At 46.1% G+C, this 25,514-nt stretch overlaps 1 protein-coding gene across 3 annotated transcripts in view; it reads left to right on the top strand.

Moving 5' to 3' along the window:
• SCAF8 (SR-related CTD associated factor 8) overlaps positions 1–25,514 on the top strand; it is a 2,093,867-nt gene that overhangs the window by 225,419 nt on the left and 1,842,934 nt on the right. For all 3 annotated transcript variants that reach the window (XR_011268119.1, XM_069607748.1, XM_069607747.1), the window contains exon 5: positions 11,452–11,602. Coding sequence is in view for 2 of the 3 variants with exons in the window: in XM_069607748.1 (XP_069463849.1) it covers positions 11,452–11,602 (151 nt within the window). In the remaining variant the exon portion in view is untranslated. The remainder of the gene's footprint in view (positions 1–11,451; positions 11,603–25,514) is intronic.

The following is a 25,514-nucleotide window of genomic DNA, read 5'->3' as shown; positions in this document are numbered from 1 at the left end:
GAACATTTTTGGCAACCATGGCCGGAGATTACACTAGTGACGGACGCCTCACTCATAGGGTGGGGAGCTCATGCCAACGATCCGACAATCCGAGGTCGTTGGTCTCCATCAGAGTCCAAACTACACATCAAGCTTTTAGAGCTGAGAGCAATCAGACTAGCGCTGAAGGCCTTTGTGCCAGCTGTCAGAGTAAAAAATGTCCTGATAATGACGGACAGCACAGTAGCCATGCATTACCTAAACAAGAGGTGGTGTAGGGTCACTACCTCTGTGCAGAGAAGCAGTGTGGCTCTGGTATTGGGCAATTCAAGGAGAAATCTCCTTAACAGCAGTTCATCTAGCCAGAGAGAATGACAGCGGATGCGCTGAGCAGGCAGAGTACAGTGTCCCACAAGTGGGAACTGGCTCAGGAAGTCCTTCAGGAGATCTTCACCCTTTGGGGAACTCCTCAGGTAGACTTGTTTGCGACCGGAATCAACCGGAAGTGCGAAAAGTATTGCTCAAGGGAATTTGTCCCAAGAGGAGCCATAGGGGACGTGTTTGTGGTGGAGTGGAACTTCCCACTGCTATACGCGTTCCCTCCGATTCCTGTCATTCCTCAAGTCATCAGGAGATGGAGACGGTTCAGAAACTGCATGATCCTAATTGCTCCGGATTGGGCCAGGAGAACGTGGTACCCAGACCTTCTAGACCTGTCCATCTGCCCTCTTTTATGTCTTCCTCAGAGAGAGGACCACCTCTCAGAAATGGATGGACAGGTTCTCCATCCATAGGTCAGGACTCTCAACCTTCATGCTTTGTATTTGAAAGGCTGAGATAGAAGGATTGGGACCTTCCGGATGACGTCATGGAGCTGTTGCTTTTGGCAAGTAGGCCAGCAACAAAATCTCTGTACTGTTGCCGTTGGAAGAGGTTTTGCAACTAGTGCAGGGAAAAGAATGTTGATCCTTTTCTGTGTTCTATCCCGGAAGTGTTGTCCTTCCTCTTGTCCCTGGCATATAGAGGCCTCAATGTTGGGACCATTAAAGGTCATCTTGCAGCGCTTTCCATTTCTCTCTTCAGAAGAATGTTCCTACTTTAAAATTCCTTTAATAATACAATTCTTAAAGGGACTAATCAATGTGTTCCCTCCTTCTCCTTTCCAAGTCCAAGTTTGGGACCTTAATCTGGTTCTAAAGTTTTTGTATGCCCCTTTTGTACCCTTGCACACTCGTCAATTAAGATTACAAACGTTGAAAAACATTTTCCTGGTTGCTTTAACATCTGCACGAAGAGTGAGCAAATTGCAGGCACTGTCTTCTGGGCCACCCTATACTCTGTTCCACAGGGACAAAGTGGTATTGAGGGTTAAACCCTCATTTTTACCTAAAGTTGTCTGATTTCCGTTTATATTAGAAAATGTTTCTGCCCACGTTCTATCCTCCACCTCATCCCAGTAAGGAGGAGGAAAGATTGCACAGGCTGGACCCGAGAAGAGCTCTAAGCGTTTACATTTCTAGGCTTTCCAAGCTGAGAGTGGATAATCACCTTTTCATTGGCTACACCGGAAGGAAATTGGGTCAATCGGTGCCAAATGATATGATATGGCATTTGTAACGCGCCTATACACAAGTGTTTCAAGGCGCGATGAGGCGGGGGGGAACAAGGGGAGACAGACAACGATCCTACTAGGCCAGGTGTCATTCAGATTGCGCAAGTGTAAGGGTAGAGGGGACTGGGAAAAGTGCAAGTGCAAGGGGAAGGGGAGAGGGGGGGGAAAGTGCTGTACATGGTTAGAATACACAATAAATAGGGCCAGCTGGTGGAAAGTGCAAGGTAAGTGCCGGGAGAAGGGGCTGTAGGATACAGTCCCGTAGTGCAGGTAGGCAGACTGAAAGGGGTCGAGCACTGCAGAAGACTCCAGAAAGGAAGAGCGGAGTGGAGAAATCAGAGCTTCAAGGAGCTTCATAAAAAAGGGAAGTAGAGAGATTGGACGAAAGTTGGAAAGAATAGAAGCATCCAAAGATGGCTTCTTTAGTAGAGGGACCACAATGGCCTGTTTCAACTCAGCAGGAATAGAACCTTGGCTGCAATAAAGATTCACAGCCTGGGTAACCAAAGGAATGATCCTAGGCAGAAGATCCTGCAGAATAGATAAAGGAACTGGATCGGACGGGGCTGCCGATTTAAGGCGAGCAATGGCAGCCTCATCCGTAAACACTGGGAAGGTAACCCAGCCGGTGGTTACAGGCGGGCTAATGTCAATGACCTTCGCCCCAGTGCCAGTGTGCGGATTCATTGTCACGAATGCTAGTGAATTGAGAATGAAAAAATCTGCCAACACATCACAATGAGACTGGGATAGCAGAACTTTAGAGAAAATGTGCAGTTGAGAAGAAAGATTTAACAAAGAAAAGCTCCTTCGGATTAAGGGCAGCTTCAACACTGCGTGTAAAGACTTCTTGGCAGGTTTAATCAACAGGTATCTTCCTAGATAGAGAAGCGAACATAGCTTTATCAGAAGAGCTGTAAAAAGAGCGCTATTTACGCTCCGCTTGACAAACACCGAGATTAGCTGCTTTTAGTTCAGCGGAGAACCATGGTTGGGAAGGAATACAACCAACACTAGCGCACGGAAGAGGTGCAAGTAGATCGGCGGCTTTCAACAATGATTGAGACCGGATAGAAAGATCAATAGCGCTGTTATTGGGACCACATTACGCCAGTTTCTCCTGAGAATAGTAAGTTTTACAGGAGGCAACAGACGAATCGTAAGTAGCACTGTAAAAGAGACCAGAAAGTGGTCTGTCCAGACGAGCGGCATAGCAGGGAGAACCACGACTCCTGGGATGGCTGTGAAAACTAGATCCAAGATTCCACCCAGCTGATGAGTAGGTTCGGTCAGGTATTGTTTAATACCTAAATCTCGGAAACTATTGAGAAACTGCCTAAGATTTGGGGCTAAAGGCAGATTAACTCTTGATGTTAAATAGCCTAGGACAACTAGGTGGGAATATTTCAGCTTCAATGAGGCGACAAATTCAAAAAAAGATGTAGAAAAAGTGAACAAGACCCCGGTGGATGATAAACGAGGAGAAAGTAAACCGACTGTGATGCAGATAAAGTCAAATGTACCAGTAATGACTCCATGCCTAGAGCATGAACAAGAGGCGCGGGCAAATTTTAAGAGCCGATTAAAAAAAAATTAAATAAAATAATGGCATCCCCACACCCAGGATGGGACGCATCTCTATCCATATGCAAGATGTTAAAGCCATCAGGTAGGAACTGTGGAATCATTGGGCCAAAGAATCAGTCAGCCATGTTTCAGTTATGCAAAGCAAGTCAAGACCACCAGTGGAAAGTAGATCGTGTATGAGGCTCTAATGCGCCACCAACAAGCGAGAGTTGAGTAACTTAACTCTTAGAACTGGTGTAGAGTCGACCAGCGCCAACTCAGTGGTAGGAGTCAAAACAAAACCAACTGGAAATACCGTGTTTACAGGTGCCAGTTCCAGTAGTCCACTGTCTGCGCATGCCGTAATTAGGCAGCACTTACCGACAACTCAGTAACTGCATCCAGCACACTGTGTTCCCAGCACCATTGAACACTGACTGCTACACAGGAGCCCACTGTGTAGTTAGCATAGAACATTAAACCGTACCTATTGCTCTTGCATCTATTAAATCTCACTAATACTCTATTACATATTACCTCCACGTTCAGAATATCCGGCAACAGCCACCGCTGTGCCACTTATTGCACCCCACCCAATATATACAACAATACATTACCACCTGCCACTCAAGCCCCTCACATGTAGACACACCTCACCTACCACCAGCATCACTCCCACTCCTCACAATAGCTCTCACTATGATCACACTCCTGCATACGAACACAAGCACCCCGGATACCCCCTACACACCTCTCCCCTTCCTCACCACAGAAGCTCAACAGGACCATTAACATTACTGTCATGAGCAATCTCGTCACTTGCGCAGCCTTCACAAGACAAAACCAGGAACTCAAGACTGAGCTCGTACCGAGCCCATGCCTCTCACTAGCCTCCCCACGAGGTCTAGGAGAAATCATAAGCTAGGCTCCCACACCATAGCTAATCACACACCCTCCAACCACATCACAACCACACCCACTCCACACAAACCAGCACCAGCACATCGAACCACTCCTCTACACCGCGCATACAACCACCCAACATACCAGGACCCTCCCTGACCAGGGCAACTCCTCCACGTCCTAAGCAACAATCTAAAAAAACTCAACCAAATCCATCCTACTGGGTGACCTCAATCTTGGCTTCGCCGACCCAAAGGATAAAGCAGCCTCAACCCTCATCAAAGCACTTAAAGACCTTGGCTTCAGACAGTCCCTCGCCCCACACATTCTAAAGGCCGTACTCTGGACTGGGTAGCAGACCACAACTGCTCCTCCACAATATCGAACATGGCATACCCATGGACGGATCACAACTGCATCCAATTCTCCATCCCCATTACACCCACCACTAAATCACTCACACATGCCCCCAGCCACAGTCAGAAGTTCCAAAAAACTCACAGCTAACAAACTCAGCCCCCTTTTAGATGTCACGAAATTGAAACCCCCCTTCGTGAATGACCCTAACACTCTGGCCGACATCTTCACGCTCACAAGAGCCGTCAATGCCATAGCCCCACTAGAAGCAAAAAAAGAGAAGAAATCCATGTGCACCAATTCATGGTTCACAGACGACCTACTCACACTCCGCACCAACAAACGCACCGCCCTAACCAAATGGCAGTGCAACCCCTGTGACGCCAACTATGAGGAATGCAAAAGAATCTCAGAGCAATACAAAAAGCCATCTTCCTTGCCAAATCCAATGACATCAACCTCCGTATCTCCAAGCGAACTCCAAGTCCAAGGAACTGTTCACCATCTTCAAAGACTTCACCACCCCCTAGTCCCCCCGTGTGCCCCCCACACCCCTCCTCCAGCACCAGCCCCGACAAAATAATGATAGACGAAGCATGGTGCACCAGGATTCAAGCTGCACTTCTAAATAAAATCTCTCTCCTCCAAAACAAAATACAATCACAGCGTAACACTCTACCCAACTCTGACCCAGACCCTCCTGCCACACCCACCACCGCTATGCTAACTCCTCCCTCTCCTCTCTTTGCAGTTAGAGAAGTCACTGTAACCAAAGTCATAGCTCTCCTCCAACACCTCAAACCATCCACATGCAAAGGCGACATTTGCCCGCCAAGCATCATTAAAGAATGCGCAGACTCATTGGCCCCCATTATCACGGCGTTCCTTAATGCCTCCTTCACTTCTGGTACTGTCCCATCTAGTCTAAAAGAAGCATGGGTCTGCCCCCTCCTTAAAAAGCCATCCCTTGATCCCTCTCCACCCAACTACGGACCCATTACTACCATCCCTTTCCTGCTTAAAATTTGAGATTAAGCCGCCCACAACCAAATCCAGTATTTCATTGAAACCAACTCCATTCTAGGCAAAAGCGATCTGGATTCTGCAAATGCCGGCACCAAAACAGCCCTCTTGGATCTAAAAAACCAAATAACAAAGATAATGGAAACTGGTAAACCGGCCCTCCTACTACTATTGGACCTATCAGCCGCGTTCAACCTCGTCGATCACAAAACACATCTCCCATTTGACCAATGCAGCCCACTTCTCTAAACAGGCCTCCTCATGGTTAACCTCCTTCCTAGAAGGCAGAGCTAAGAAAGTCTTCTCAGACTCTGCAAATGCTGCACCCAACACCATCCACTGCGATGTTCCACAGGGTTCCTGCACTGCACCCACCCTTTACAACGTATTTACCAAGCCCCTTTACGACAAACTGGACTCCTTCGGCATATCTTACACAAACTATGCCGATGGCACACCGGTTCTTTCCCCTCTCCGGATCATATGACCACGACTCTACAGCCCTTCTCCAAATTTACTCCACCATCCAAGCATGGATGGCAGAAAATGGGCTATGCCTCAACTGAGACAAAACTGAGATCATTCTCCTAGGCCCAAAAGTAATACTAGACAAACTGAATCAAAAATACTGCAACTTCCTTGTAGACAGCACCACCATTCCTGTCTCTCCTTTAGTGAAGACCCTTGGGGTCTACCTTGATTCCACACTATCCATGAACAGACAGGTCAGTGCCATCGCCTCCGTCCACGCCAACAAACTCATAAACGCCATCAAACCATTCCTCTCCAACCAAAACTGCCTCTGTTGCTAGAGCCATTATTGGGGCTAAGCTTGATTACTGCAATGTTCTCCTTGCAGGCACCTCAGCTAAAAACATACACCGGCTCCTAACTGTCCTGAACAATGCGCTCAGAGCAGCACTCAACACCCCCAAAAGAAATCACATCACATCACATCACACAAGCAAGATGAGATGCCCATTGGCTCCCGGGTAAAGAAAGAATTGCATTTAAGACTCTTACCTTGACACACACACATGCATTAGCCTCTGCCCCCCTACCTATCTGAAACCATCCAGAAAGACACCTCCACAAGGCCTAGAACGCACCAAGTCCTAGAACGCACCACGCTAACCAGCTGAACATCACGCACATCAAAAGAGCCAAAGGAGGAGGTCTAGGCTTTCCATACTTGGCGCCTAAACTTTGGAACGCCCTGCCCCATGCTTTAAGAGCCAAAACCTCCCTCACCACTTTCAGCAAAAACCTCAAAACCACACTTTTCAACCACACCTCAGACCCTTTCACTTTCTGTGTCGACTGTAACTATGTATGCATAACCATAACCGACTGTTTTTGTACTCCAGCATGTCCAATGCATGTCTCTGTAAACTGTTTCTGATGTTTGTTGATCTGCTTAGAATCACATGCTGTGCATATAGTCCGACATCCAGTGGTAACTGCAGAGTATTGCATCTTGCCTTTCGAGAAATTAAAGGGTTGTTGACATAGGCGTGCCTGTAACGCGATCCCTACTTGACGTGTAGTGTACCCAAGATCCCTCACGCATCAAGGTCCCTCAGATTGTTTTTTTCGCCCAGCACACTGGTTGCCTTCTCTAGCATGGGGTCTGGCATGGATTACCATGTTCATGAATATTCCCTGTCGTCAAGCTGGGAATCCTCGGTCAAGAAAAAATCAGTTTCGTTTCTGAACTGTCTTTCTACTCATAACCAATCACTGGTCTATGGGTCATACTGCCCCAGCCAATGACTGCCTCTACCTAAGCCCCTCCTCTGGCAGCCAGCTTCAGATTTTTAGTTTACTCTTTATTTTTCGGTCAATTTGAGCCTCCAGCTCCACCGTTTCTTCTTCCGATCAACGATGACCCGTTTTGGAAATTTCTACACCCCTCAAGGGTGATTTTCGTCGAAGTTAACTTCTTGGAGGCTTCTGGAAGACCGTTGAGGCCTACCCCGCGTGGACATGGCCCAGGATAAAGACTCGACAGCCACTGGATCCAAGCTGTTTAGGATCTGCCCAGGATGTGGACTACAGAATGTCTTCAAGGAGGATGAGCACTCCGTGTCTCTACTGCCTTCACGCTGACAAGTCGCATGTGGAGGACTGAGTTCTGCAAGAAAATGTCCACCCGGACCATGAAGGACCGTCATACACACACGACTCGCTAACTGGCTGAAGGTGAAGAGCCCAGCAGCCGGTGAGAAGAAGAAATCAGAGCGGTCTTCTAAGTCCTTTGAGGGTGTTCTGGCGACGGGGGCCCAACAGAAGGCAAAGCACCGCGAGTCCGCAGACACCGGGAGTGCCGTTGGTTCGGGCTCCTCGGCTGCCAGGCAGGGCGCAATGTCACCAATGCAGTCAACCACAAGCCAATGCTCCGGTTCAGTGAAAAGGAAGTCGGACAACCCGGGTAAGCTTCGGGAGAAGCCCCGGAACCCGACAGAGAAAGCCAAGGGGGAGCGAGGCGGTGACTCCCCCCCCAAAGTGAAGGCTTCAGACACGCCCATGGTCGTGAAGGCCCCGATTCACCCGGCTAAGGCCTCGATTGAGTGATTTGTGGCGGCCCTGGCAAAGCCTACGGAGGTGACCCCAGTGCAGACGACTTCCAGGCCTAGAGTTTCCCTAGCTCCGGAGGGGATATCCTTTCCAGTTTATCGAAAGGACCCCCGTGAAACCCTGGGATTTGAAGGGGGTTGGGCAGGTAGCCCTGACGGACTCGGATACCTCTTCCGAGGACGAGCTGGCTATCGTCAAAGCAGCCCTCGACAAGAATTTTGAAGAGAAGGCCAGCGGGAACGATCCCGACGAGGCAGACGTTGAGAGTCGAAGAAGAATGGCAGGCAGAGGAGGAACCGGACACCACGCCACTGCCGATGCTCCTGATGCAACCGCCTATGGACAGGCAGGATGACATTTTGCTGGCACTGCAAACCCTGTGCACCGCACAAATAGTACAGTAACTCTTGAATATATAGTATGACGACTCTTGGATATATAATAGGCTGAGGATATTTTACTATTAATCATTAAATTATAGGGTTTACATGATTGTGTATTGACTAGAAGAAACTGTTCTCTGGGAAAAGATGGCTTCCAGGAGAATCCTTTTGTTACATATTTTGGCATGGGCTCAAACTTGTCTTTATTTTATTTTTTAAAGGTGTTCTTTTTAGACCTTCCAAAAAATGTTTCAGGACAGGAACTCTAAAAGCAAATAACTGACAATCTGGTTTTGTAAGCAGTCAACAAAGGTAAATGAACCGTGTTCAAGGATGAAACTTCATTCATTGACCTCACATTATAAATGGTAGAAATGGGTACAAGATGTGTTGTGTACACCAGAAATGGGCATCTTCTGACAGGTGTGTTGAAGGCATGGTTTGTCCTTCATCTCTGTTAGGGGGAATTCTAAAAAATGTGCTAATTCCCTTCACCTTAGAGACCCCCAGCAACTTTGCTGGATTTTGAGGACTTGATTTTTATTTACCTGGAGAGAGTGCAACCCTTTTCCCCACTCTCTCGTGTTTTGAAAGGTGTTTTACTCTTGTGTTTTCTTTGGTTATGGAGTTTTAGACAACTCCCTAGGCACCACTTTTCATTTGCCTCATACAGCACCCTCAGTGCAGTGGCACAGGGAAACCTTTTCAGGCTTTCCCAAAGTTTAAATACCTTCTCTGGGATAAACTACTGTTCCACAGAGTAAGTAAAGTGAAATTGACTTTACTAGCCTTTTAAAATTCCTAGACCCAGCACACACTATCTTACAATAGAGTGCAGGAGGGATTACTTAGTATCGCCTGTGTCTAGATAGTCATGTAGCAGTCAAATTTTTTTTATTTTATTTTTTACATTTGTAAAGCGCACTACAGCCCCAAGGCATTGAAGCTCTGTTTACATGAAAGTGTGCGTAGGCATGAGTACATTAGGACATGCAGTTACTTGGTTACATCATATGTGCTAGGTTACAGAGTACAGATGGACATACGGCGCCTGACATTTCAGACAAACAGGCTGGAATGCTGCCCTTTCGTCTCGAATGGATGGTGGCAGTGGTTTTACAACAAACTACCATGATTTTTCACGACCACGAACACCACTAGCATTAAATCACGGGAACCATGTTTTTCAAGATGGCGTCTGAGCCCCCTATGTAAAAACAGGTCCCAGTCTTCTTTTTTCGCCATTTATTTGTGGGAAGGTCCTTCTAGAGTTTTGCTCTGCGCGCCAAACCAGGTTTGGTTCCTTTGTTCATTCGCCTTTGGCGGGCTTCAGGGGTGAAGACTGCCTATGGCGCCCGAGAGTCTGGTATGGGCAGGAAGTGAGGGAGGTACCCGTAACTGCCTGTGCTTAGTCTCCTAGGAGACCCAAACACACTCTGTGGTGATTGGCTGGCTGACTGTCCGGCAAGGACAGCCACCCTGCTGGGTGAGTAACAGCTAGACTGGAATGAATGGTAGAGAATTGAATAAAAGGCCAGGCTCTTGGCTTGGAAGGCAGTCGACCACTGGATCGAAAGAACCGAAGACGAGCTTGAAGAGGACGGCTGCTGCAACTCCTGGACCGTTGGTTTGCCCAGTCAAGCCCTGCTGCAGGTCCGAATTGCTAAGTTCATCTCGACAGAGAAGCCCTGCAAGGACGACTTCTCCCTTTGAGTTGGTGGGACCAATCAACTCGACACTAAGCCACCTGGATACCATTCTCTGAGCTGGTTGTATTTTCCTTAGAGTGCTGCTGGAAACCGAATAACCAGGAAGAGGGACACCAGCTTGTGTGCTTAACTACAGCTACCGGAATTGAAGATTTGCCAGTTGCCCGCTTTTTAACCAGTCCCAGTGCAGTGCAGGAGTCCCCCGCCGTCCTAACGCTTGTCCTCACGAGTGAGGCCCAGGAACAGCAAGAGCTGCAGGAACAGAGGACACCAGCTGCAGCTTTCTCCATTTGTAAAGCTACTGTAAAAACAGACTGAGAGTACTTGCCTCTTGCGGTGAAAGTGCTTGAAACTTAACTCACAGGCCTAATCAGCTTGTGACCCAACATGAGATTCTTCTTTTTACAAACTATTCCTGAGAACTTTAGCAGGGACTTCTCTGTTTATCTACCAGAACTGCTTTATCCTATCCAAGAATTTAGCCCATTGACTTTGGCCTAGCCTATTGAATTGAAAAAAATATCTGCACTGCCTAAGAAATAACTGTATTCTTTCTATGTTCTGATAACCCGTGCCTTTTTGCTCCTCCTTCAAAGTATTCTGAATGCCTCAGAAACATGGAGTGTACAGTACTGGAGTCCATTTGTGCGATTATATTGCCTCCTTCTTATGAAGCCTTTATAGCTAACAGTTAAATAAATTAATAAGTATTTAACAAAGAAACCTTGAGTGTAAGCGTTTATTTGAACACCTGTGATTGTAGATCTCTGTGTAACTTCATTACAGTTCACATTCCCTCTTGAGATGAGCCTGGCTGCTGAGATCCGCTACCACAAACTGTGTAGTACAGACTTCTACCAAAGGTTGGTTTCGCTTGCACCTGTAGTTGTGTAGTGGTCCCAAAAGGGTACTGCATACAAAATTTGCCTAACAATTTCCTATCGGTTACTACTTTAGTATTGTAGTGCAAATGTTGGCCTATATATGCAAATGATTGAAAGGGGTGATTTTGGATTCCTTAGGAGAATGATTATGTACTTACAAGACCGTAAAGTCCAAACTTAGTTCCTGATGTTTGCAGGAACCATTACAGAACCTATGGGTTGTTTTACATTGTTTGGTGCAGCACAAGTGAAACATGACAGTTGGTGGCCAGTCTTGTGCATAGCTCGGTATGTGCTGTACTTCATTAGGTTAGATAGGCCATGTTTTACATTTTCTTTTAGGTAAGTGCAACATATGTCTCTTTGTGATCAGTTAGTGTTGGCAAGTGTTTTTTGTGCAGGTCTGTTCTTTTACTGTATGTTCAGAGTTCTTTTTCGTTTCTTTTCTTTTTTCATAGAGTAAAATTGTCAGAGTACTAAATTTGTGGCAGAAAAATAGTGTCTTCAAGAGTGAAGTAATCCAGCCTCTGCTTGACATGGCTTCAGGGATAAATCCTCCGATTGCTCCTGTTTTTCCAAGTTCAGGAACAAGTGGTGGGAGCTCTTCAGGTAAAGTTTTTTTTGGCGGGGTTGCGTGTAAAACAAATGGTGATGTACAAATTCCTAGCTGTCTTACAAATGCCATGTCAGTTTATTTGGATTACCTGATGTGTTTGGCCAGGAATCTGGTCTAGCACTGCGCAAGAACCCGTATGACATTTCAAACCACAAATGTACATTTTCAACTAAATTAGGCAACAGACATTTGAGAGATCCTGATATTGTTGCAGATGAGATCCAGGAATAATGATGGAGTTTATTAACAATTATCCGCAATATGGCTGGATGACTGAAAAGGGACACGAGAAAAATTGTTCCCTCTAACCTACCACAGACTTCACTTTCTCTATTTCTACATACTCCATGTTGTCAACTCGGGAGAAAAGATAACAGGTTTGCAAGACTTCACATTTGAACAACTAATGTTGATGGTACAAGATAGCCAGGTTGTACACACTAAAGACCTCCTTGCTGGAGCAGGGGATGCAGTGTAAATGCCAGAGCCACTACATTTCCATAGCCACATGGTCCCTTCCAGAAACATTTTTGTTGAATCCCTGTTTTTTTTTTTTCTCAAATTCCATTCACATATTTTTTACTGAAATAAAGTTGTCATTCTGTATAAGAAAATAGCATTTGCTCGTTAAAAAAAGACTGGATTGTTGTAGCAACAAGAGCAAGTGGCAAACCAGAAATGCAAATGACTGAGTGTAATTATTCTTTACAATTTAGCCTGGAATGCATGACGCATTTACAGTGTCAACAATGTCACCCTTGTCTTATGGTGCATGTTAGGGCGAATTCTCAGAAATGTGTTCACTCCCTCCACCTTAGGGACCCCCAGCAACTTTGCTGGATTTTGAAGACTTGATTTTTTTAACCTGGAGAGAGTGATACTCTTTTGCCCACTCTCGCGTTTTTTAAATGTGATTTTTAACACTCTTTCTTTTGGTTGTGAAGTCTGACAAACTCCATAGGCATAATCTTTTACATTGTCACACTGCACCTTCAGTGCAGTGACACCGGGAAGTCTTTCAAATTTTTCAAAGGTTTAAATACCTTCTCTTGGATAAACTGCTGTTTCCAAGAGCAGTAAAGTGAAATTGACTTTACTTGCATCTGTAACTTTCTAGACCCATTACACACTATCTTACAATAGGGTGCTGGAGGGGTTACTTGGTATCCTTTGTCTAGCTCCTCATGTAACATTTTTATGTTAACCCTTTCCTCGATGAATGGCTGGTGGTTTACTTTCAACTACTGTGGTGTGCATTTACCGTGGGCTGCATTTTTGTCAAAATGGCTCAGTCTTCTTTTTTTGTCATTTCTTTGTGGAAAGGTCCTCCTTGAGATTTACTATGCGCGCCAAACCAGGTTTGGTCCCTTCGTTCACTTCGCCGGCATTCACAAGTGGAGCCCACCTCTGGCTCCAAGGTGTCTGGGGGGGGCAGGAAGGTGAGGGAGGTGCTCGAAAATCCCTGTGCTTAGTCTCCTTGGTGACCCAAATGCACTGTGGTGATTGGCCGGCTGACTGTCCGGCAAGAACAGCTACCCTGCTGGGTGACTGACAGCTAGGCTGGAATGAATGCGAGAGAACTGAATAAAAGGCGAGGCTTTTGGCTTGGAAGGCGGGGTCGACCACTGGACGAAGGAACCGCAGAAGATATTGAAGAGGACGCCTGCTGCAACTCCTGGACCTTTGGTTTGCCGGTGAAGCCCTGCTGCAGGTCCGAATCGCTGAGTTCATCTCGACAGAGAAGCCCTGCAAGGACGACTTCTCGCCTGGAGTTGGTGCGACCAATCAACTCGAAATTAAGCCATCTGGATATTCTCTCGGAGCTGGTTGCATTTCTACAAAGTTGCTGCTGGAAATTGAAACGCCAGGGAGAGTAACACCAGATTGTGTGCGTTGCTTTTAAGTTGGCCAAGAGCTCCAGGAAGATCCTCCGAACTCCCAGGAAGCAGGATTGACCGAGCCTGAGCCCCCCCCCCCCTCCAACCCCCCCTCAACAGAGGGCAGGACCCAAGAAGCAAGAAGTCCATATCGACGGCAAGAAAACAGTGTTTTGCGGTAGTCTTGAGAAGCTGAAACACCAAAGTGCCACTTGTTTGAATTATTGCCGGTTGTGAGTGGTGACCGTCCCGCTGCAGTGCAGGATTCCCCAGAAGTCCTCCCTCTTGTCCCCATGACTCAGGCCCTGGAACAGTGAGATCTGCAGAGCTGCACAGGAACAGGAGTCCTCTGCTGCACTTTTTCTTCAATCCAAAGGTACTGTAAAGTCTGAGAGAACTTACCTCTTATTGTAGAGTTGCTTGCATCTTCTACTACTCACAAGCCTAAACGGCTTGTGGCCCTACATTAATTCTTCTTTTCTTCAAAGACTTGTAAAACATTGTGCAAATAATTTTTTTGCTCATATAGGCTTTTGCCCATTGTCTTTGGCTTACCCTGTAATACTGAATGACTGCTTAGGGGGATCCAAAAGTAATTGCCTTCGTAAGAATATTTGTGGTCTCTTGTTTGTTCTAATAACCTTTTTCCTTTGACCAAGTTTTAAGAGTATTCTAAATGCAACAGTAAGATATTAATGTCCTCTGCACCCTAATTATTGAAGTCACCTGAGGGTGCAGGTTATGGCTGTGTGCCTTCCCAAAAATGGTCTTTACTGATTTAGAGAGTGTGTAGCGGACGCAGAGTGGCGGCGAGTGGCAGTCTTGCAGCTTACCCCCACCACCCAGTCTTTTCTCCAGTTTTACTGTTGGAGTTGTGTTTCCTGTTACACCTGACCCTACAAAGGCTCACTTACTCCGCAGAGCGGATGCAGAGTGGCAGTCTTGCAGTCATGCCAGGCAAGACGGCCAAGGCTGCCTCTTCTTCGATGCTGCTCCTGGATCCAGAAGATACTACAGGACGCTGCCTAAGAAGCTACTCTAAGTTGTCATCAATAAAAACCTCAACTACAATCTTTACTCAAGACCTTAAGCAATCTTCTCCTACTCAAACCACCAATGACATGGTCATCCACCCGATTTCGGGTCTTAATCAACCATTACACCACGGAAATGGAAACAGAGCCAACGTTCTTTTTCCCCACAAAATGGGCAGTGAAAATCATCTACGCTTCTCCAACGATAAACTTTCTTTACTCCATAGTGAAGCTGACTTACTTTGTGGAGGCATCATAGCCCAGGATGGCTGCCGTGACGAGACTCGCTCCTCGTCTGCGCCTGCTGCGACTGCTGAATCCCTGCATGCCGGCTTGGTCCTCACTGGAGCTCTGCGGCTCCTCGGAGGGGGGGCTGCGTCGAGCACTCCGGTCAGGGCGGCCGGCGCCCCATTTGAGTGTGCGGTGGCGACTTTAGCTGTGGCTGGTGCTCAGCGGTTCCCCGGAGGGGGGCCCGCTTTGAGTCCCGCGCCTTTGCCTACTGGTGCCTCCCCTGAGCCGGCCGTGATGGCTGCCGCAGCGGCCGGTGCTCCGCGGTCTCCCGGAGGGGAGGCGGCGTTGAGCTTGCAGGCGGGGCCGGTACTGGCGAGGCGTGAATTCGACGTGCCGAGGCCGGAGGAGGTTGTCGCTCAGGAGAGCAGCATGCCTGGTCTTCGGCCTGGGAGGAGAGAGGCCCAGGGTCCTAATTCCATCGAGGAGATCCAGCCCAGAGCGATAGAGCAATTACGCCCGTGTGTGCCGGGAGCCGTGTGTTCAACGCCAGCACCTGTAAGCGAAAACATGACAGCTTCACCTATTACCGTATTAACGGTAATAGCAACGATCCACAGGGACAATTCCTCAAATCTATCCTCTGAAAATGTGAGTCGGGATGAAAGTTCTGTCATCCCATCACTACAACCAACGATTCATGAAAAGGGGGAAACCCCTCTTGAAAACCAAAAAAAAAAAGAATTCGACCTACTGGAGATTTAATTAAGGAAAACCATGTTCAAGGTAAACCAACCAAACAAGTAAAATCTTCGTCTACCCACAAGATCACAGAAAAACAGGACACATCCATCAAAACGGTCCGTGTTGGCCCCAAAGGCACACGAAAGGGTATTAAAAAGCCCCAACATCCCTTTAAACTGTTATCAGACTTTTTCCACAAACACTCAAAAGCCATCCAAGAGAAATGTAAAGAGCTGACAGATACTGAAATTCTTGAGGCTGCAGACAAAAATCACACCACCCCACAAATATCATAGGCTGATACTAGCACAACGAAAGCCTTCTCTACCCTCATCTAAAGACAACAGGTTTGCCCATAACATACAGGGCTAACTGGCACTTCACAGGAAATGTGATTCCTGTAAGTGCACAAACCTCAGCGGAGTTGGGGGCTCAGCCTGCCCGAAATCTGAATTCTCCCTTAACGTCTTCTCCAACAGCCACGCCTAAAGCCACCAAGGAAAAGGACAAACCCTCTGCCCCCACTTCAGAAGCTCTACAAAACTCCAACATTAATGATCATGAATCACGAAATCAAAGTTGGAACAACCTTCAAGAGGTAGCAGAGGCGGAGAAGTCCATACCCCCCTTCAAACAGCCCGATTCTACCAACGCGTGGGTGTCTTGATACAGCCAGACCAATTCAACCTTCGTCACAAGACTTGTCGCCCGATGGCCATCCAAAACACTGATCCAAGTGACACTGACAACTATATAGGCCAGGTACTTGACACTTCAACTTCGCCCTTAAGTGAGCCTTGCAGACCCAACATACAAACTTTAGAAAAGGACCTCGGAAACAAGTACCCTCTGAAATCTAAAAATGGACTTCAATTTGAGAAAACTTTAGATTCCTTTTATTCAAACTTAGATAACTACAATAACCAAAGAAGACACACTTCAGATCACCCACCTAGAAGGCTGTCGTCTGTGAACATGCCAATTACGCGCCCACCGTCTCCAATAAGGGGTAGCCCTGCCCCCCATTGTTCCGCATCTTCAAATGACCCACAACCAAAAAAATTCGACACATGCACGATGATGTCAGCATTAACGATAGCCCTTAATCCACTCGTCAAACTGTACGAAACAATCAGATACGATGAAAGATCAAAGATCGATCCAAGCATCAATGTTAAATAAATTTACTTTTCTGGAAGGCTACATCATGGCTTTAGAGGCAAAGAAATTACCGACTGTTAACAAATCCATTCAAGACCTACCTACGCCTCCAACTCAAGAACTAGTCCTGCCCACGAGATCTACGGCCCCAGGAAAGCCACTTACAAAATCGGAAGGCACACAAACTCTACCATTTATCGACCGAACAGTCCTGTCTCTTCCGACCGAAAAGTTCAGGTCACCTAAAGGAAATAAAGAAGTTCATTCCAAATTTAAAACAACTTCACTATTGGAACCAATTTTCCACCAGCAAGAGCCAGCCAGACCGAAGGCAATAATTCCCCAAAAACGCCTTCCGAATCTTCTGAAATCAAAGGTGCAAGTAAAAGATACACGTGACTCAAACAAGGATGAACCCGAGATACTCAACCAATCCCGAGAGGGGTCGAAGCCTTCTTAAATAATGAGGATATGATGAACATCACCCAACACATTACGGATATAACAACAACTTCTCATTCAGAGTTTCAAGAAATCCCAGACTCCACCGTAATTCTTTCACATTTACAACACACCAACAAAGAAACGGAGACCACTGAATCTCCATTCTTTACCTTTGAAGAACGAAGACACCGAGCGATCAAGAACAGTTACGGTTCAAAAGAACATCTACCCGTGGAGCCTTGCGCTACACATCAACCCAGATCTAACCTTCAAAAACAAGAGAGAAACAAGCGTGGCAGCCATACACATCGGCTGTCCACGGGACAGGAAGACAGAACACATAGAAGCCCCCGCGTACACCGCTCAAAAGCTCCGCAAGAGAAACCCCCATTAAGAGACTATACAAAGCAAGCTCCGAGGACGGTCTACAAATCAAAAACTGACATACCATACGAAACCTCAAATTCGATGGATATTAAAACTAGAGCAAATTCCTAGGAACCACGACGTAGTGATACTAAACAGAAGAGCAGTCATTGACTTATTCAGCCATATTCCGAAACTATGTTCAGTGAAATCAGCCGACCTCCAGATAGTCGATCCAAGTCATCAGGGCTCTAAGGCGATCTCACATCTGTATATAGCGTCACTAACAAACATTCTCCTAAAATCCGCTCTAGAGGAACTACTAATAATGGGTTAAGATCTTACTGAATCCTCGGGGAAAATAAAACCACGCATTTATTGGGAACATAAAGAGACTCAAGAACAAGCAAAAGTAACCGACCGACCTGGCACACTATGCCAAAAACTTTGTTCTTTACCGAAGGAATCCACCACCACAACCACCTCAGAACCTAAAGAAAGCTCCAACAAAGCTTCCCAGAAAAAAGAATCAACATCTTCAAAACGTCCCGACAACCTCTTAAAATCAGTGTATAAAAACCCAAAGGTCCTCGACTCGCACGCCAGGACCAAATATCCAAAAGAAGACCTGAAAATTCAAAGGAAAGTCCAGAACGAGCTTTGCTCTGAGGTACCCACACTCCCTCCAAGTTCGTCACTGCACTCTATTTGGTCATGGCTGCCAAAACCCCTAAAGATAAATCAACAAAAATAGCCACTCAAGAACAAGATCTACAGCAACACAAGTGACACTCAGAAATCCAACGACCAAGTCCGAATAAAAATGTGTTCATGGAACACACAAGGATTTCTCCACCTGACTGCGCCTGGTTCCATAAACCTGAATGACTGATATTATCTGCTTACAAGAGACATGGCTTCTCCGACCTCCAATTCCCGACGGCTAAGCGACCAATGTAGTGTTGGCCAAGAAAGGCCCTTCAGGTCGTCCAACAGCGGGCCTTCTCATTGCAATCCGCAGTGGACGTGGTTTAACCGAAATACAAAAACTGAAGGAAAATCACTTCATGCTGATGGTGAAATTAAATTGGCCAACAAGGGATGGAAAAACGAACAAAACTAATAGTCGTCACAATCTATTGGAACCCAGCTACCATAGACTGCTCAAAATTCATCAATACGATCGAACAAGACCTAGACCAAGCCTAAGTCATCTATCAGCCGGACCACGTAGTGGTATGTGGAGACCTTAACATTAACTGCTAACCTCTTGCCAAAGCTACGGCGACTAAACCAAAAAAACTACCAACAGATCAGAGGTCAGCTAAATTGCAAAACCTGATGATCTTGATCGTCTTTTTTGACCCAAACAGATTACCAACTTGGGAAAGAGGGAACTCAAACTCAACAATCGACCACATTTTTGCGTCACGCTCCCTACTCCCGCTCATCACCTCATATAAGGTGGTCAAAACATTGGAAAGCGACCACAACCTCCTAGAAACAACCTGGACTTCGAGCCCACAGATAAATCAAACAATGAGTGCAAATATTGAAGTAACTTCGCAGGGAACAAGACTCAGGATGACAGAAAAGGCCATAACCTCTATAACAGCCCTATACAAAGACTGTAGTAATCAACTACCCAGGACGGATGTGGACTATACCCCACTATTGACCATCTTTAGAGTCCCACAGAGGAAAAAAAGTAGTCAATGGCAGACCAAAAACATATTTACGACAAATTGATCGCTGAAAAAGAGATCTGAGAAAAACAAAAAGGCAGGCACGGAAACTAGACTTTCAGCAGTCTTCTGTCATCAAAGTAGCCGAAGAAAACGTACAAATCATGGCTGAGGGGCCATCGACATAAGCTTTACCAACAAGACGCTGAAGACATCCTCAAGGCTATTACTGGCAACCATGCCAGAGACTTTTGGTCCCTGCTCCATTCGACAACACCAGGTGCTCGCCCGTGCCAATTAAATGGAATTGGTCAATCGGCTTGGGAAGTTTATTTCCTAACTCTCTTCCAGAGCCCCACAACCATCGAACCAATGACGGGTAACAGCGAAATTCCTTGGATCCGTTTGGACAACACTGAAGATATTCAAGACTTGATTAAAAAATTTAAACCATCACATGCTCCAGGTCCTGATGGAATTACCAACTTCGACCTGAAATCACACCCTGAAGCCTGGTCATCTCTCCTGAGCCAAATCTTTAGACGCTGTTCCTCCACCAAGTCCATCCCTCCATCGTGGACATGTGCAAATGTAGTGCCCATCTACAAAAAAGGAAACGGGTCAGATCCAGCCAGCTAACGCCCCATCGCCCTTCTTGACCCGAAAGGCAAACTGTTCGGGTCTCTTCTCCTAAAGCATTTTACCTCCTGGGCCAGCAAAGCCCCATGCCAAGATGAACTGCAAACTGGCTCAAAAAGAACTTGGGCACAAACGCTAACATCTTAATACTGAGCTCGCTCAAAAGTAAAATTTTAGAAGGCCGACATCGCTGCTTCATCACTTTTGTCGACCTTACTCGGGCGTTTGATAAAGTGGATCGCGCAAGATTGTGACAAACTTATCCAATGGAAATGTCCACCTGACATACTTCATCCAATCAAAGCTATCTGCTCTAATACGTCTATGCGGGTCCGCCTCAATCAACAAGGGGCCTTATCGGAGGAAATAACGGCCAGGGGTGTCAAACAGGGTTGTCCCTTGGCTCCAGCCTTGTTTTGGTCCTACTTTGGCGACTTTCAGGAATCCGAAAAATCAGTACGAACTTTCACTCAAAAACTTGGAGGTGATCTGATTAGTCGCCTTCTTTACGCAGACGATCTAATTCTATTGGACAACACTCCTATAGGCCTACAACGCCAACTCACTAATCTGCAACAATATATGACGGTAAACAACTTGGAAATCAACGAATCGAAAACAAAAATGATGGTCATTGAAAAGTCTGTGAAAAAGAGAGATAAAATTCCCCTCAAATTGGGCACGACCACAATCGAGAGTTACTAACTTTAAGTACCTGGGCGTTATTTTTGACAGCACGCCCAGAGAAAAAGCGATGCACTTGGCCATGTATGCAAAAACTACTAAATTGGCAACCCAAGGAAAAGCGATAGACACCAAATTCGGCAGATTTTCAATCATTCCTGTGCGAGACTTCTACAAAAAGGTCATACCATCTTTGACCTATGGTGCGGACGCTATCCCGAATCTCCCTCCAGAACTGTGGCCAAAACTTGAAGCAATCTTTTGGAGATCAATCTTTGGCCTCCCAAAATCAACGCCGATAACATTAATCAGACGTGAACTTACCCTCTCATCTTTAAAAACAACTATAGACTGTAACAGCGTTTTGTTATACCGAAAATGTATACAGAAAGACTCCCCTTATGCTTACCACCTGATAAGTGAGGAAATTCGGCTTGGAACCTGCCAAATGCTGTCAAGATGGGGAACTAAGAATCTGACCATCTTAAACTCAGTAGCATGTGACACAGAAGAGCTTATCTAACCCAGTTAGTCACCAAAAAGATCAGAGAGCTGGATTGGATCAACACCAATGAGACCGCAGCCAAATATAAACTCACCAGCCACCTCCCTCCCTCTTTTAAGTAACTGGATTCAGTTCAACCTTACTTACAACTTTTTCCGAATAGGTCGGCGCGTTTCCGAATAGGTCGGCGCGAAACTACTTCTTAAAAACCCGTCTGAACCTTCTAGAAACGAATGAAGTTTTAGCTATCAGACAATTATCTTCATCCAACTGCTGCCGAATCTGTAAATCTCCCACTGTAAAGGAAACCATTCGCCACCTCCTATTGAACTGTCCTGCGACGCAAGACATTCGTCTTACTTACCTGAAAGACATTTTCTCAAATTTTACTCTTCAAGACGAGGAAATTTGCTGGAACAAACTGCTAGGTGGTGATAAACAGACATGGCATTTAGCCACAATAAACATCATGCAACACATCTTCAACGTGATCCTCCCTTTGCAGACCCAAACCATTGTTCCACTTTCATCTTCAAACTAATCTGTGTTACCTTTCGACTTCCAAGCACGCCGGACTGTTGGACTGTCGACGTGCTTCTGCTACTTCAGTGTTTTGTTAAATCTGTAGAGATTATAAACAAATAAAACAAAGTGTGTAGTTTTGAAGTGTATTCGGGTGTTTCTTTTATATTGCTTCTTTCTGAAGAAGGCTTATTCTAACTGACAATTGTTTATTCAAGAAACCTTGTGTGTAAGTGTTTATTGGAATACTTGTCACTGTGAATCTCTGTGGAACTCCCCTACTGCTCACATTGACCCCTCTTGAGATAAAGCCTGGTTGCTCATCACGCGACCAACCTGTGTAGTACAAGCTTATACCATAGGTTGGGTTCCTATTGCCATGAGGTCAGGGTTGTTGTAGTGCACCCAAAGGGTACTGCATACAATCTTGCCTAACAGTGCAGACCTTCACCAGAGCAATTATCCCTACCACCACAAACAGTTAACATTTTAAGAACGAGAGTGATCTCTAGTGAGAGTATCAGATCTTCCCATCCCTAATAACCATGGACTCTCCCTCCCAAAACATAATTGCAATATCAACCATGTGTTTAGGAAAAGGGTGACCCATTGCTAGAGCTGCCAATATGTGATATCACACATAGAACTACAATGTTTCTACAATATTTCTGCAGCCCTTCATTCAGGAGTCCTACTCCTGCGTTGGCATCATGTGATTGGGGTGATTGGGGGCACCATAACAGTCAAAAAGAGAAGATGGGTATTTGCGTACCCTCCTCAACAGCAGAAAGTGCCCTTCTGTGATGAGAACCCATTGACTACCCAAAACTCCTCTCATTGTGAACTGTTAAGAACGTGTTTCAGTACTGTTGGGATAGCTTAGGAAAGATTTCTTGTTTAGGCAACTTTCCCTCCATATTCAATGGGACCCCCAAACCTTTGGCTTTAGTTTTACATCGTGTCCTGACTTTTTGCATAGATGTGAAGCCTTCAGCTGAACTTCACTGGCCATTTGCTCATTTATTATACTGACTAGTCCTTCAGACTGTCAGTACTGGGAAACTGTTTCCGTTTGGTCTTTTTACTTGTTACCAGGGTATCCTTTTCATATTGCACAAAGCATCTTTCATTGCAGTGCAATGGGGATACTTTTGTATCACCCTAGACTTACATCCAAGGGATTGTTGGTTACTTTTAAATATGCATTAAGACAAGCTGGTGGCAGCAGTTACATTTGTTCAATTTTTGCTGTATTTTTTGGCTCTTTTGCTTTTACTATGTTGGGCTACAAACTGTGGCTAGTGTCCTAAAATGGCTGTCACAATTCTTTGCTTGGTCTTTTACCATTTTGTTCTTTCGCCGCCTTCCTGCCTTCTCATGTCAGTAATTCCCTTGTATGGTCATTGTTGGGTAGAATGTTCATCTTGTGTGCAATTGTCCTCACTTGGTGAGTACCCCAGCACTTAAGGCTTGACTGTTGGATGTTTGTCTGACTCTCCTGAGCGATTGGGAACCTGTTTCCGCACTCATTCTCTGCATGTCTGGCAACCCTTTTTGGTGGTTATTGATGGAGTCCGCTTTCCCCCATCTTTTTGTGGCATCGGTCCTTTACTATTACAGCACGTTCTGTGCAGTGCTGCTGGAAGCTTGTTGAACTTTCCTTAGGTTTTCTTCTATTTTCCTGTGCTAACTTAATGTCCCCACAATATACTTATGCTTTTCTTTTGAGATCAGTACACCCCTCCTTATGTGGAGTGCTGAGAGGACACATTGTACGCCTTTTTAACTTCTCCTGTAGTTTTCTAGTTACGGTGACAAGTCTTTCGAATGGCGTATGTCCTCCCAAGTATTCATCATCTTTCATATTCGATATCCAGCTTCAGCTGCTTCGGATTTCTTTTTTCGGCAGAGGGCTGTGCGTCGATGCAGTCTACTCGATGTCCCTCGAGGGCAACTTACTTGAGGATGATGTAATCAAAGGTATGTGACACGCGTAGCGCCCATTGGCTTCAGTTCCGTTTTTCCGAGTAAGCTTACACTTTGAGAAACTACAGCGCTCTTCTTTTGTTCTATTTGTGATAATGTCTTCTTCCTTCACACCTAATATCCCAAAGACCAGGTTCAAGAAGTGTTGAGACTGTGATTCTAAGATGTCGTTAACCGACCCACATCGAGTTTGTCTGTGGTATTTCGGGATGGCGCTCCAAATGCCAGTCAATGACCGGAAAAGGCTCTGAAGCAGCAAAAGGGGAAGTTGGCGGTAGGTAACAACCCCCATCGACTACCCTGTTGAAGAGAAGAGAGCCGACTGGCGACTCTCCTCAAAGAAAAGTTAAAAGATCCAGGTTGAGGATTGGCTCACGCCACTCTTCGTCGAAGTCTAAAAAGAGGCACCACATTTCAACATCTTTGACTTTGTCGTCAGACACCTCCCCTGAGATGGTATCTTGTCCCATGAAAAGCTCCACACGTGCTGAATGGGAAGCATTTATATCTGAAATGCTAAAAATATTTGAAAGGCAAAGGTCCCTCAGCAAACCATACTGCTACCATGCCTTCCGGTAAGGAAAGGGCTTGAGCCAAATCCTGGATGATCTCAAGCCTTGGGACGAAGGCCAGATCCTCACCGAGAGCAGTCGAAGCGATGATAAATTGAAGGATCCTTGGAGCCGTAAAACCAAACATAAGTTGTGATCGGCTGTGTCATCTAAACCAAAAAAAAGATTGACAACCACTTGAGCGTCGAGTTCAGTTACTTAAGTTTTCGATGTATCCCAGACAAAACCTATATTGCTTTGACAAATATAGGAAAGATTTCAAACCTCTTATCTCAATTTGAGGTAAATGAGCCATCGGACAATAATGCGCCATTTGGCCTTAAATTTGGTACACAAAGTGCTTGAAAGCTTTATTTCACGAGTCCAGATTGAAAGATGTTTATGACAATTGACAATCAGCCAGTGGGTAGACACCCTCACCAGAGCTGGAATTTGGTAGACCTGAAGCTGGTGAGCATGCAGGTGCTTCACACAGACAACTAATGTCTAAAGTTGTAGACTACTTGGGATGGAGTAGGCCTACCCTCCCTATTGAGCAGGATGATCTTACCGACATCTTTGATAAGGATCTGCAAATGGATCCTATTTTACCATTTCATATTGCTCTCCAAAAAAAGGGTGGCGGCAAATTGGGAAACACCAGACACTAATCTGGCAGTAAACAAAAACCTGACCAAAAAAATACTGCACATCTACTAGTGACCTGACTACTTATCAAAACACCCCACTCCGGAGAGTCTGGTGGCACAGGCAGCTACTGCAACTTCAAAGCAGGCAGCCTATCCAACTATCCATCCGACGAGAGAGAGATGGGCTAGGAAAGTATTTTCTGCCGGGAGCATGGCTCCTAAATCGGCCAACTCCAGATGTGCCCTAGCAAAAATCTCATTCACTCTATAGGTCTGCTACCCTTACGTCCCGTGCCCTTTTCTCCATACTGCATGGGGCGTCCCTTCCAAGGGACGGGAGACGGAACCTTTTTCACCAGAAAAAAATCTTCTTCCCCTTTAAATTTAGAGGCGCGTGGGGGTGTGGCCCTGGGAGCATGCGCTGCCCTGACTCCAGCGCTACACCTCAGTCCCCTTTTCCGCATCGACAGGAACGGGCCGAATACACCAGCGCTCCTGGGTTTGGCTTTGGCCATGTGTTTCCACGTGCAGATACTTCTTCTGCCTTTGTCTTTTATCATTCAGGTACTCGGCCCTCGGGCATAACGCTCCTCCCGGTGCATGTCGACTTCCACAGGATTCAGCAGGTGTCCATCCTGCGACGGGCTCTTACCAACTTCAGACCCCCACACCCTCTGCCTACGTTGCCTTGGCCCAGACCACGGTTGGCAAGCTTGTGCAGCGTGCGACGCCCTGCCATCAAGGTCTCTGAAGAACAGACTTAGTCAGGTGGAGGGAGCTCTTCCAGAAGTCTCATCCAGAGGACCTCAAGGACTTGTAAAACATCGAT

This window comes from Ambystoma mexicanum, chromosome 4q (genome assembly GCF_040938575.1).
Source record: "Ambystoma mexicanum isolate Mex_15411 chromosome 4q, UKY_AmexF1_1, whole genome shotgun sequence".
NCBI classification, from domain to species: Eukaryota; Metazoa; Chordata; class Amphibia; order Caudata; family Ambystomatidae; genus Ambystoma; species Ambystoma mexicanum.
Note: the sequence above shows the minus strand (reverse complement) of the source record. Positions and strands in the feature narration are given on the sequence as shown.